Source organism: Oncorhynchus mykiss, chromosome 9 (genome assembly GCF_057628025.1).
Source record: "Oncorhynchus mykiss isolate SJ-2025 chromosome 9, ASM5762802v1, whole genome shotgun sequence".
NCBI lineage: Eukaryota > Metazoa > Chordata > Actinopteri > Salmoniformes > Salmonidae > Oncorhynchus > Oncorhynchus mykiss.
Window position 1 is genome coordinate 80,708,884 of NC_143030.1, and position 13,515 is coordinate 80,722,398.

The 13,515-nt window shown below is 45.3% G+C and overlaps 1 protein-coding gene across 3 annotated transcripts in view; it reads right to left on the bottom strand.

Annotated features, from left to right (window-relative positions):
• Window positions 1–822: 822 nt before the first annotated feature.
• Window positions 823–13,515, bottom strand: part of LOC110531286 (membrane-associated guanylate kinase, WW and PDZ domain-containing protein 3) — a 132,939-nt gene continuing 120,246 nt past the window's right edge. For 2 of the 3 annotated variants that reach the window (XM_036989056.2, XM_036989053.2), the window contains exons 15-17: window positions 13,126–13,275; window positions 12,096–12,234; window positions 823–3,833 (exon numbers count right to left, since the gene is read on the bottom strand). In XM_036989056.2, the coding sequence (XP_036844951.2) occupies window positions 2,779–3,833; window positions 12,096–12,234; window positions 13,126–13,275 (1,344 nt within the window). In that variant the 3' untranslated portion in view covers window positions 823–2,778. The remainder of the gene's footprint in view (window positions 3,834–12,095; window positions 12,235–13,125; window positions 13,276–13,515) is intronic. The other variant, XM_036989055.2, reaches the window with a different exon arrangement.

Below are 13,515 nucleotides of genomic sequence, written 5' to 3' on the forward strand. Positions count from 1 at the left end.
AGACTAGTAGACAAGGGCCACCTCGCTATGGATTAGCATTAGAGACTAGTAGACAAGGGCCACATCGCTATGGATTAGCATCAGAGACTAGTAGACAAGGGCCACCTCGCTATTGATTAGCATTAGAGACTAGTAGACAAGGGCCACCTCACTATGGATTAGCATTAGAGGCTAATAGACAAGGGCCACCTCGCTATGGATTAGCATTAGAGACTAGTAGACAAGGGCCACCTCACTATGGATTAGCATCAGAGACTAGTAGACAAGGGCCACATCGCTATGGATTAGCATCAGAGACTAGTAGACAAGGGCCACCTCACTATGGATTAGCATTAGAGGCTAATAGACAAGGGCCACCTCGCTATGGATTAGCATTAGAGACTAGTAGACAAGGGCCACCTCACTATGGATTAGCATCAGAGACTAGTAGACAAGGGCCACATCGCTATGGATTAGCATTAGAGACTAGTAGACAAGGGCCACCTCGCTAGTTCTGACAGGACATCTCTGTGTTGTGGTGCATAGTGTATGTAGTACTACATTACCCATAATGCAAGGTGTACCAATACACTCTAGATACTACATGGCTTAGTCGTAGTTTTTAAAGGAAAGTAGTGTTTCCAAAGGAAAATTGACCATGAGGCACTTTGTTACGACATTGATTCACTTCTTCAATTCACCGACCGCTTTTTTTTTTGTATTTTACTGGTATCAAAGTCATTGAGTCTTTGCTGCTTGCTGATGTATCCGTTCAGTTATGTGACAATGGCTGCGCGTCCCTGCAAAACGAATGCATATAATATAAGGAAAACGGTGCGGACGCACACTCAATACTTTATTTAGTAAACACCGGCTTGGCTAGAGACATGAAGGCACCAGTAGAGAGATCTGTAGAGACATAGATCACTAGTCATTATATATATATATATATATATATATATATATATATATATATATATATATATATATAATAGTAAATATACTTACAGTATATAAACTTTATATAACAGTATAATTACTGTCCCCCAGACATCTATAACAACTATAAAATACTATATAAGAAAGACTTTAAGGAGAGTTTAAAATCCAGGCCAAGCAAGCAAGCAGGAGGCAAATCATTTCTCACTTGGGTCATTTATCTTAGTCTCTGTAAATGCTATCAAAATAAAATAGCATGCTAAAATTATATAATAGAAACAAATAAGAAAATAATATATTATAAATGTCCTGTAGTTGTGGCTTTGCTCTCTTTCGATCTACAGTACACCACTACAGCCTCTAGGTGGCGCTAAAACACTCCATGTGGGTTTGTAGAGAGAGGGTTGATATATGCAATTGTTGATGCTGTTGCCCCTTGCATTTGCATCATAAAACATTTCTGATGACAATGATTACGTTGAAGATGATACCACTCATGATGATATAGAACGTAGATCCAATGAAACCAATCAAGGGTGATGGCGGACTAACTGTAGATAGATAGACAGTGGCATTGGGGAGACTTATGGGCATGGCTGGTGAGACCTAGTCGAGAGATGGCTTATAACGGGGATTTGAGGTGCTGTGGACAGGGGGAGTTTCCTAGTCTAGAGGTGGCTTAACGGGGGTTTGGGGTGCTGTGGGCAGGGGGAGTGTCCTAATCTAGAGATGGCTTAACAGGGGTATGGGGGGCTGTGGGCAGGGGGAGTGTCCTAGTCGAGAGATGACTTACCGGGGATTTGGGGTGCTGTGGACAGGGGGAGTGTCCTAGTCGAGAGATGGCTTAACGGGGATTTGGGGTGCTGTGGACGGGAGTATCCTAGTCTAGAGATGGCTTAACGGGGGTTTCGGGTGCTGTGGACAAGGGGAGTGTCCAAGTCAAGAAATGGCTTAACGGGGATTTGGGGTGCTGTGGACATGGGAGTGTCCTGTCTTGTTGTTGTCCTAGGCTCTAATGCACGATAGGTTGGAGGAGCTGCCAGTCAAACCAGTCAGGACCACGATAGGTTGGAGGAGCTGCCAGTCAAACCAGTCAGGACCACGATAGGTTGTAGGAGCTGCCAGTCAAACCAGTCAGGACCACGATAGGTTGGAGGAGCCGCCAGTCAAACCAGTCAGGACCACGATAGGTTGTAGGAGCTGCCAGTCAAACCAGTCAGGACCACGATAGGTTGTAGGAGCTGCCAGTCAAACCAGTCAGGACCACGATAGGTTGTAGGAGCTGCCAGTCAAACCAGTCAGGACCACGATAGGTTGTAGGAGCTGCCAGTCAAACCAGTCAGGACCTCGATAGGTGGTAGGAGCTGCCAGTCAAACCAGTCAGGACCACGATAGGTTGTAGGAGCCGCCAGTCAAACCAGTCAGGACCACAATAGGTTGGAGGAGCTGCCAGTCAAACCAGTCAGTACCACGATAGGTTGGAGGAGCTGCCAGTCAAACCAGTCAGGACCACGATAGGTTGGAGGAGCTGCCAGTCAAACCCGTCAGGACCACGATAGGTTGGAGGAGCTGCCAGTCAAACCAGTCAGGACCACGATAGGTTGGAGGAGCTGCCAGTCAAACCAGTCAGGACCACAATAGGTTGGAGGAGCTGCCAGTCAAACCTAGGGTTGCAAAATTCTGGTAACTTGCCCAAAAATTCTGGTTGGAGGATCCCTGGAATTATGAGGGAATAAGCAGGAAATCTGGGAATCCTCCAACCAGGATTTCTGCTTTTGGGGAAGTTATCAGAAAGACCACAACACTCCTTCTGTTAATCAGCACCACAGGAACAGTCAGTTGTCCATCTCTTCCTCTCATCTACAGGTCAAGACCTCCTCTCAGCCTGTGTCCGACCAACACCTGAGTCAGTTTCTGCTGGCTGGGTTTAATCCAGGGGCCGGGGCCGGCGTAGGTGGCCCCCCGTGACTGTGTACTTCTCCAGGGGCCCGGGTTGTGGGATGCATGGGTGGCCGGACACCATGACTGGGTGCTTCCTGGGTCCCCTCTCAGTTCTCTGGGTTCTCCCCACCCAGGTGGGGCCCCGGCGGTGGATCCAGAGACACTGGCAGCAGACACACTGACCTGGTCAGAGAAGCTGGCCCCGGAGGCTCCTGAGGCCCCTGACTCTGCATTAGACAGTTCAGCGTCTCCATCCTGCAGTGGCATGAGGAAGGAGAAGGGAGCTCGCTCTCTCTCTTTCTCTGGGGGTCTGTCCCTTTTTTCCGGCCCAGAATCCTCCACCACAGGTCCGGAAGCCCTTGTCTTTACCTTCATCTCAGCCTTCCTCTCCCTCTCTTTCTCCCTTTGTCCCTCCCTCTTCCTCCTCCCACCTTCCCTCCCTCCCACCTTCTCCTGTGTTTTACTGGCTGAGTGAGGTATGTGTATGTCCAGCTCCTCTATTTCCTCTCTCCTCTCACTTTGTGTTGTCCTGCTCCTCAACTGTTTTGACCTCTGTTTGACCCTGCTGTGCCTCACCTCCGGCACTGTCTCCACTACCTCCTCTTGTCTGTCTGAGTTCCTTAGTACGTTCTTGGGTGAACTCTGGGTACATTTTCCGTTGTCCTTATCCTCTGACTTCTGACCTCTGTGGCTGATGACCTGACTCTCCTCCTCCTCCTCGTCCTCCTCCTCCTCCTCGTGACAATCCAGGTCTGTGTCAGGAGTACCTCGTCCTCCTCCTCCTCCTCTGCTACTCCTTTCCCCCAGACTACCTCCCTTCCTCTGCCTCCTTCTCTTCTCCCTCTCCCTCTGTCCTCCTCCTCTATCCACCCTTCCGCTCTTCGTTGGCAGAGAGCGTGTTTTATCTACTGCAGCCACACCCGGCTCCTCTGGGTAGAGATAGGAGGAGGGGGAGACTGCTCTGGGATCATGGTCTGAGAGAGGAGAGAGAGAAGGAGGGGGGCAAAGAGAGGGAGAGAGATAGAGAAGAGAGGGGGCGAGAGAAAGAGACAGAGGAGGGGGGGTATAGAGAGAGAGAGACAAAGGAGGGGGGTGCAGAGAGAGAGAGAGAGAGAGAGGAGGGGGGGTGTAGAGAGAGAGAGAGAGGAGGGGGAGTGTAGAGAGAGAGAGAGACAGAGGAGGGGGGGTGTAGAGAGAGAGAAACAGAGGAGGGGGGTGTAGAGAGAGAGAAAAAGAGGAGGGAGGGGGTGCAGAGAGAGACAGAGGTTAGTGGGAGCTAGAGGGAAAAACACAACATAGAGACAGTTTCCATGTGATGTCACACACTGTGTTTGGAATAATGAAACAACTGTTGACAGTGAGTTGGGATGAAAGGTAACACTTTACAATAAGGGTCCATTTGTAAAGGGTTTATAACGTGTTTGTAATTACGTTATTAACAGTTATTTAATGATTTGTAAATGCATTATAAACCATTAATAAATGGCTTATAACAAATTGGTCAAACCAGTGCAATAACCAGTCAGTGCTTGCCAAATAGTGAACTACTATTTACCTACATCTATTAGCCATTTAAAAACGCAGTTACCAATGCTTGCAGTTTATTTTTCTCACTTTTGGGTGTGATGCATTGTTGCTCTGTCCCATTTTTTGACCTCTGCAAGACTCCAACTTCCTGCAGGAAGCTCCTGCACGTCATCTCTAGTCGACACTGTCAGCTACCATTCACCAGCACGATCAGAGACCTTCTCCAAGAAATTATTACGTCCCCTTTCTCTGTCTTAGCTAGCCACTTTAGCTAGCGAGTTAGCAGAGCAGTAGATAAAACATATTTTTTATTTCACTTAGCCTAGTTAACTGTTTGTAAAGTATGTTGCCTTTGGTATCTATTTCAGACCTTATGGCATTTTTCAAGGATGAGCATAAGAGCATTAAAAGGGCAGAAGACCACTATAAGTCTGGCCACGTGGAGACGACTACTAGAAGTCTGGCCAGGTGGAGAAGAACACTAGCAGTCTGGCCAGGTGTAGAAGACCACTAGAAGTCTGGCCAGGTGGAGAAGACCACTAGAAGTCTGGCCAGGTGGAGAAGACCACTAGAAGTCTGGCCATGTGGAGAAGACCACCAGAAGTCTGGCCATGTGGAGAAGACCACTAGAAGTTTGGCCAGGTGGAGAAGACCACTAGAAGTCTGGCCATGTGGAGAAGAACACTAGAAGTCTGGCCATGTTGAGAAGAACACTAGAAGTCTGGCCATGTTGAGAAGAACACTAGAAGTCTGGCCATGTGGAGAAGAACCCAAAAGTCTGGCCATGTGGAGAAGAACACTAGAAGTCTGGCCATGTGGAGAAGACCACTAGAAGTCTGGCCATGTGGAGAAGACCACTAGAAGTCTGGCCATGTGGAGAAGAACACTAGAAGTCTGGCCAGGTGGAGAAGCGCAGCTAGAGTGAGTGATAACTTACTGGTTTGGTCAGCATGAGGGATACATATTATCCTGTGTCAGTGACTGTAGCTATTAAGTACATTTATTAAGTTACGTTTGAGCATCTCAGCAGTACAATGTGTTGTATACAGCTGTCAACATTCTACAAGGAAAGAGTCACTTAATCAATTCTATAATCATTAACCATATTACCACGGATACCAGACTTAGATGAGTGATAACTCGGTTCTAGAATGTTGTCATTGATGAGAATGAATGCAACAATCCATTGACATTCAGAATGTACTTAAGTTAAGACATCCAGCCTGTATTGTAGTTTCAGGACCAGAGACACATCTTGAGAGGCACAGTGTTTGTTTATTTAGACTGGTACATGGATTCACACAGTCTTGATCTATAGGATCCTTCCCGCTAAAATGATTGATACGTTATCAACGAAAGTTTATGGAAAAGCTTCACTTGTCCTCGTGAAAATTACAGTTCATTAAATATTCTCCAGCTGTAATTTCATAAATTAAATCAAACTATTCATATAGCAGATTTCTTACAGCCAATGCATTTCCAGGTTCAAAGTGTGTCACTTAACCTCACTTAACCTCCTTCCTGTTGACAGGTCTGTATAGGTGACCACTTCCTGTTGACTTGTCTCTATAGGTGACCAGGGGATTCTCTCTACCACATGTAAGACTTAACATCCTTCCTGTTGGCAGGTCTGTATAGGTGACCACTTCCTGTTGGCAGGTCTGTATAGGTGACCACTTCCTGTTGGCAGGTCTCTATTGGTGACCACTTCCTGTTGGCAGGTCTCTATAGGTGACCACTTCCTGTTGACAGGTCTGTATAGGTGACCACTTCCTGTTGACTTGTCTCTATAGGTGACCAGGGGATTATCTCTACAACATGTAAATGCCCCCATGAAGCTCATCAGTGTAGCCATGCACAATATTGGCCGTACGGATGTGGAATGCAGAGTGGAGGAAGCCAGCCATGCCCAACCAAGTGGAGGATCTTCACCTGGCTGAAGACTACAGCCCTCTGTCCCGTGAGCCCACAGAGGAGGATCTTGGTTAAGGAACCGTCTCCAGGGGCAGGTTCAGTGGAATGGCATGTCTCCTTAAACAACTGCTACCCTCCTGGGGCATGCAGGCATCCTCGCTGGCATGACCCGGTCGGTGGAGCAGCAGGTGGCTATATGACAGGCAACAGTTGGACAGCGCACCAACTTCAACTGGCACACCATGAGGCGAGGGATGGTTGACGGTCAGGAATTATGGAGCAGTGGTTAGGGCCAAGCGTGTTATTCCGTCGCTGCTGAAAAAGAGTCCTCAGATCACAGTCGTTGGATGAGGTGTTGTCTGTAAAATGAGGCACAGATAACGAAGAGGCACAGCATCAAGGCATTCAAAATGGCTACAGGGATGGATGTTCAGGAGTCAGGGTTTTGGGTCACGAGATCTGGGAAACCTTGGTGCCTCACCGGGATGGTCTGGTGGGCACCACATTAGTGATGGTGGTCAAGTGTCTCTATGGTCTAAAGGGACCTTACCATTGACTATAGTAATGGCAAAATAGACTGGGTTTTGGTCTATTTGCACATCTAAAATCATCCGGAACGCTCAACTAGATGATCAGGGCAGTCTAGGGTACTATTTGCCGAAGAGGCGAAGTATTGCGATGAGCTATGAAACTGTATTTCTGATTCTAATTCTCAAAAAGAAAGTTAAAGACCCTCAGTTGTGAGGTCACTGAGGAGGACCGTTTGGGAGATTGTCTTTAAGGTTGCTGACATGCAGGATCCTGGGCAATGGCCTGCAAACCACGATTTCTACATTCAGGTCCTAAACACATTATCTACTAGCCTAGTCTGAAAAGTACTTGACTGGAGCCAGCTTAGCCCAGTCTGAAAAGTACTAGCCACGAGCTAGCTTAGCCCAGTCTGAAAAGTACTTGACTGGAGCCGGCTTAGCCCAGTCTGAAAAGTACTAGCCTCGAGCTAGCTTAGCCCAGTCTGAAAAGTACTAGCCACGAGCTAGCTTAGCCTAGTCTGAAAAGTACTAGCCTCGAGCTAGCTTAGCCCAGTCTGAAAAGTACTAGCCCCGAGCTAGCTTAGCCCAGTCTGAAAAGTACTAGCCTCGGGCTAGCTTAGCACAGTCTGAAAAGTACTAGCTTCGAGCTAGCTTAGCCTAGTCTGACAAGTACTAGCCTCGGGCTAGCTTAGCCCAGTCTGAAAAGTACTAGCTTCGAGCTAGCTTAGCCCCGTCTGAAAAGTACTAGCCCCGAGCTAGCTTAGCCCAGTCTGAAAAGTACTAGCCTCGGACTAGCTTAGCCCCGTCTGAAAAGTACTAGCCTCGGGCTAGCTTAGCACAGTCTGAAAAGTACTAGCTTCGAGCTAGCTTAGCCTAGTCTGAAAAGTACTAGCCTCGGGCTAGCTTAGCCCAGTCTAAAAAGTACTAGCCTCGGGCTAGCTTAGCCCATTTCTGCGTTTTGTATGGGAAACATTGAGTCCTTTGTGAGCTACCTAGCTCATTTTAGCTAATGCAGCTAACTAGCCAACCAAGGTGCTGAACTAGCTAGCCCACCATGCAATATTATCAAGCTAGCTAACATTAGTTCACTGTTCGTGTAGTCAGACTTGTTTCTAAATGGTGACATGCTAGCTAACAAACTATCCTTGCCATGGTGCCGGCCTAACGTTAGCTACCAAGTTAAATATCCCTTCCCTGGTAGGCTAACATTAGCTAGCATAACACCACTCACATGAAAAAGTACAAAGTATTGCTTGTCCAGAACTCTGATAACTAGATTTTGAAAATGTTTTACTTCAGAATTCTAAGCTAGGAAGTATAAGTGTTATTCAAACTAGCCAGCTAGTTAAACACACAAAAAAAACAATCTAAATCGAAAAACTGAATGTAAAATCTACATGGTTTTGCTAGCTAGCGGATTAGCCTGTTTGTCCCACTGCACGCTACCGTGGATATATTCGACAGTTAAACATGACAAACTGAACACGGTATCTATTAATGTATCATTATATAATCTTGTAGTGGAGCAACATATGAGACGTGAATGACCAACATCTCACTCCAACATAGGAGTTGATTTTCTCTCGCTTCGGCCCAAAAACGGTCGCCATGTTTTCCAAAGTATCACATGACCAATATCTGAGCTTTGATTTAGAGGATTCTTACACATTTCCCATTAGGTGGAGCTGCCGATCAAGATTCCCCAGATAATAAACAGTTGCCAATTGTCAATGTAAAATAGCCGCAGAAACCATTGCTGGCAATATTGTGTGGCAATATTGCCTCTCAAAACTGCCAATGTATCAAGGCCTTAACTTACTATCTAGCTACTTAGCTAATATACTAGCAACAATTTTGATAACTAGCTAACCTCTTTAATCTGTGGTAGCTGACTATTAGTGTTAGCAAGTAATGTTAAACACTAGTTAGCTATTATTATTATTATTATTATTATTATTATTATTATTAGCTAGCAGTGGATATCCATGTCCGGATTAAGAAATCATAGGCCCAGGGGCTTTGTTATCGTCGTGACAATAGCCTATCTAAAAATGAGTTACCGAAACAGTGCTGCTGTTAGCTACAAATGGTCAGTTGTTGAGAAACTATGTTTCTATTGGTTCTATAGACTAATTTGTCTTCTCTTTTCAGCAGTAGACAATTGCTTTCCAAAATTGTACGTATTTCCTGCGATTGTATTTTTAGAAAATCTGCAAAAAGGCAAAAACCGACAGCCACAAGCAACCACAAAAATATAATCTATAGACGGCAGTTCCCATTCAAGTCAGGACCGGCATCCATTGCTAGTGTACCCACGAGTTCACAAGTCCAATGTCTAGGGGAAAGAGGTTAAAAAAAAAATCTCTTATTATGTCTTATCGCCACAAAACTGATTAGCTAGCAATAATGCTAACAAAACTGCAGCCTTCCCAGCTGTAGGCCGGTAACTAACAAAATAATGGAACCACTTGAGTAAACAAAGGACACAAAGTATATGTTATGGTGTGGCATGCATTCTCCTGGCTTATGGTTTATGTCCACTTCTATAATCTATAGATTGGCGCATTGAAACTGTTCTGGCAGCTCGTGGCGGCCCAACACCCTTTAAGATACTTTATGTTGGCGCTTCTTTGATTTTGAAGAAGCGCCAACTGGACTATTGATCCTCTGTGGTCTCTGGTGCATTGGAAAACATTGATATTGGGCTCCAGTGGTTGGATAAACAAGAATAATACATTTAAAATGAGGACCATCCCTTTCCTGTGGCGGTCCTCATGAGAGTCAGTTTCGGTGGTTTTTTGCGACTGCACTTGAAGAAACTTTCAAAGTTCTTGGACATTTTCCGGATTGACTGACCTTCATGTTTTTAAAGTAATGATGGACTGTCGTTTCTCTTTGCTTATTTGAGCTGTTCTTGCCATAATATGGTCTTTTACCAAATAGGGCTATATTCTGTATACCACCCTTAACTTGTCACAACACAACTGATTGGCTCAAACGCATTAAGGAAAGAAATTCCACAAATACATTTTTAACAAAGCACACCTGTTAATTGAAATGCATTCCAGGTAACTACCTCATGAAGCTGGTTGAGAGAATGCCAAGAGCTGAGAGAATGAGCTGCATTCCAGGTAACTACCTCATAAAGCTGGCTGAGAGAATGCCAAAGCTGTCATCAAGGCAAAGGGTAGCTACTTTGAAGAATCTCAAATATAAATATATATTTTGATTTGTTTAACACTTTTTTGGTTACTACATGATTCCATATGTGTTATTTCATAGCTTTGATGTCTTCACTATTATTCTACAATAAAGAAAAAACTATTTAAAAAATAAATAAGAAATAAGAGTTCTAGAACACAAAGGGATGGAGGGATGAAGAGAACCAACTGAACGAAGAGAATAAACCAAAGAGAATGAAAGACTAACAGGAAGGGATACCAACCGCGTATTCTCTGTTCTGCCGATGACATAGAAACAAGGCTCTCCCTGCTTAGAGTTGGTCATACACAGAGACAGGCTGGAGAGCTCCACTGAGAGGGAGGAGGAGGAGAGGGAAGGAAGGAAGGAGAGGGAGGAGGAGGAAAGAGAAGGAGATAGATAGATAAGTAGATGGAGAGAAGGATAAAAGAGAAAGGTAGAGAGAAATAGAAGGAAAGAGACAGCAAAAGGAAAGACCACAAGTTGGGTCAGGAGAAATACAAACAGAGAAAGAAGATAACCAAAATGTTCAAAGGTCAAGACAGGAAGTAAGACTCTTAGCAGTGAGAAAGAAGACACCGGTTAGAGGAAATAAATGAAAGAAGTGGCCCTTTTGAATAGGTCAATAAAGACTTGTTCACACTTCAGCCCTTAATAAAGCTCAAATCAGTTTCATTTTTCAAATCCGCTTTGGAAAAACGACTGTCCAAACAGCAAGTTACAAGTGACCAAATCAGATTTGTGTGTGTTCATTTCGCATGGACTGGTGCCCCGGGTGGGTGAAGGTCAATGGAATGGTCTAAAAATTAGCAAACTCCGCTCACCCGGGGCACCGGGCCATACAAAACAAACTCCACCACTCAGAAGTTACAGTATGTAGAAAGCTAAAGGTGACAACAATGCCTGCCATGGACGTTTCCCAGTTGCTTTGACATGTTCAAAATCAAACTGTAAGAACAATTAGAATCCCGGAAAGGATAACATGATCAACATTCAAAACAAGTCATTTCACAGCAGTCATCTAGCTAGCTAGGTAGCTGTTTACCTTTTCTAGCACGTTCCCTAATTTGTTTTGTAAACGATCAACATGCTAGTTAGCTTTTTCCTAGCCACCGTGCTTCTACACCTGCATTGCTTGCTGTTTGGGTGTTTTTGGGCTGGGTTTCTGTACAGCACTTTGAGATATCAGCTGATGTACGAAGGGCTTTATAAATACATTTGATTTGATTTGATTTAGCTACCACATGGTCTTGAATCAGATATTTTAAGCCACATTTCAAACCACCTTCGTAGGATTTATTTGACCTCAAGTGGTTTTTAGGCTGTTATTTGGCACATCTTGTTGCTTGCTAGCTAGCTTTAAACTGGCAATGTGAGCAAGGCTTACCAATCAATAAGAAACAGATCAATCAGACGTATCCTTCCTCCCTGTCTCTTACCATAGTCTGGGACGTATCCTTCAATGTCTCCTACCATAGTCTAGGACGTATCCTTCCTCCCTTCCCTGTCTCTTACCATAGTCTGGGACGTATCCTTCCCTGTCTCTTACCATAGTCTGGGAGGTATCCTTCCTCCCTTCCCTGTCTCTTACCATAGTCTAGGACGTATCCTTCCTCCCTTCCCTGTCTCTTACCATAGTCTGGGACGTATCCTTCCCTGTCTCTTACCATAGTCTGGGAGGTATCCTTCCTCCCTTCCCTGTCTCTTACCATAGTCTAGGACGTATCCTTCCTCCCTTTCCTGTCTCTTACCATAGTCTGGGACGTATCCTTCCCTGTCTCTTACCATAGTCTGGGAGGTATCCTTCCTCCCTTCCCTGTCTCTTACCATAGTCTGGGACGTATCCTTCCTCCTTGTCATTCACCATAGTCTGGGACATATCTTTTCTCCCTTCCCTGTCTCTTACCATAGTCTAGGATGTATCCTTCCTCCCTTCCCTGTCTCTTACCATAGTCTAGGATGTATCCTTCCTCCCTTCCCTGTCTCTTACCATAGTCTGGGACGTATCCTTCCTCCCTGTCTCTTACCATAGTCTGGGACGTATCCTTCCTCCCTGTCTCTTACCATAGTCTGGGACGTATCCGTTTCCTTTCTTCAGTACCAGGTGTATACGATGTCCTCCTCTTCTTATCTGCTCTACGGCCTGGCTGTGGGTCATTCCTGTTGTACTGTCACCATTTATCTCCACCAGCTGGTCACTCACCTACACAACAGCAATACAATACAGGTTACACAAACCACAACAACTACACACACACACTCACACACAGAGACACACACAAACCAGAACAACCACACACACACACACACACACACACACACACACACACACACACACACACACACACACACACACACACACACACACAGAGACACACACAAACCACAACAACTACACACACACTCACACACACAGAGACACACCCAAACCACAACAACTACACACTCACACACAGAGACACACACAAACCACAACAACACTACAGCCTGGCTGTGGTTTACTGATTCAGAGATGTTGGGTTAAAATGTTGGGTTAACTAGGTATCCCTCTTTCCTCTTTCCCTATTGTCTGTTATACTGTCACCATTTAACTAGGTATCTCTCTTTCTCTATTGTCTGTTATACTGTCACCATTTAACTGGGTATCCCTCTTTCCCTATTGTCTGTTATACTGTCACCATTTAACTGGGTATCTCTCTTTCTCTATTGTCTGTTATACTGTCACCATTTAACTAGGTATCTCTCTTTCTCTATTGTCTGTTACATTGTCACCATTTAACTGGGTATCTCTCTTTCTCTATTGTCTGTTATACTGTCACCATTTAACTAGGTATCTCTCTTTCCCTATTGTCTGTTACACTGTCACCATTTAACTGGGTATCTCTCTTTCTCTATTGTCTGTTATACTGTCACCATTTAACTGGGTATCTCTCTTTCTCTATTGTCTGTTATACTGTCACCATTTAACTAGGTATCTCTCTTTCCCTATTGTCTGTTACACTGTCACCATTTAACTCCACCAGCTGTTCACTCAGCTACTCACACACAGCTGTGTTGTCTTACCTACACAACGCACACCTTCTGACTATCTCACCTGTATCTTGTGGCTGCGTGAGGCAGGTCCTCCCTCCATCAGTCCCAGGACATACAGGCCCATGTTGTACTCACTGCCCCCCCGCAGACTGAAGCCAAAACCTGTAGGACCTCTCTCTAGGTCTACACTATAGTAACGCTGGTCCTGCTGCTAGAAGGAGAGGAAGAGAGAGAGAAAGGGAGAGAGAAACAGGGAGAGAGAGAGAGAGAGAGAGAGAGAGAGAGGGAGAGAGAGAGAGAGAGAGGGAGAGAGAGTGAGAGGGGGGAGAGAGAGAGAGATAGAGAGAGGGGGGGAGAGAGCGAGAGCGAGAGAGTAACAGGACAGAAGGATGTCACAATCGCTCCGGGATCGACAGGGCAATTATAAAGACAACAACTTATTAGAGAGGAA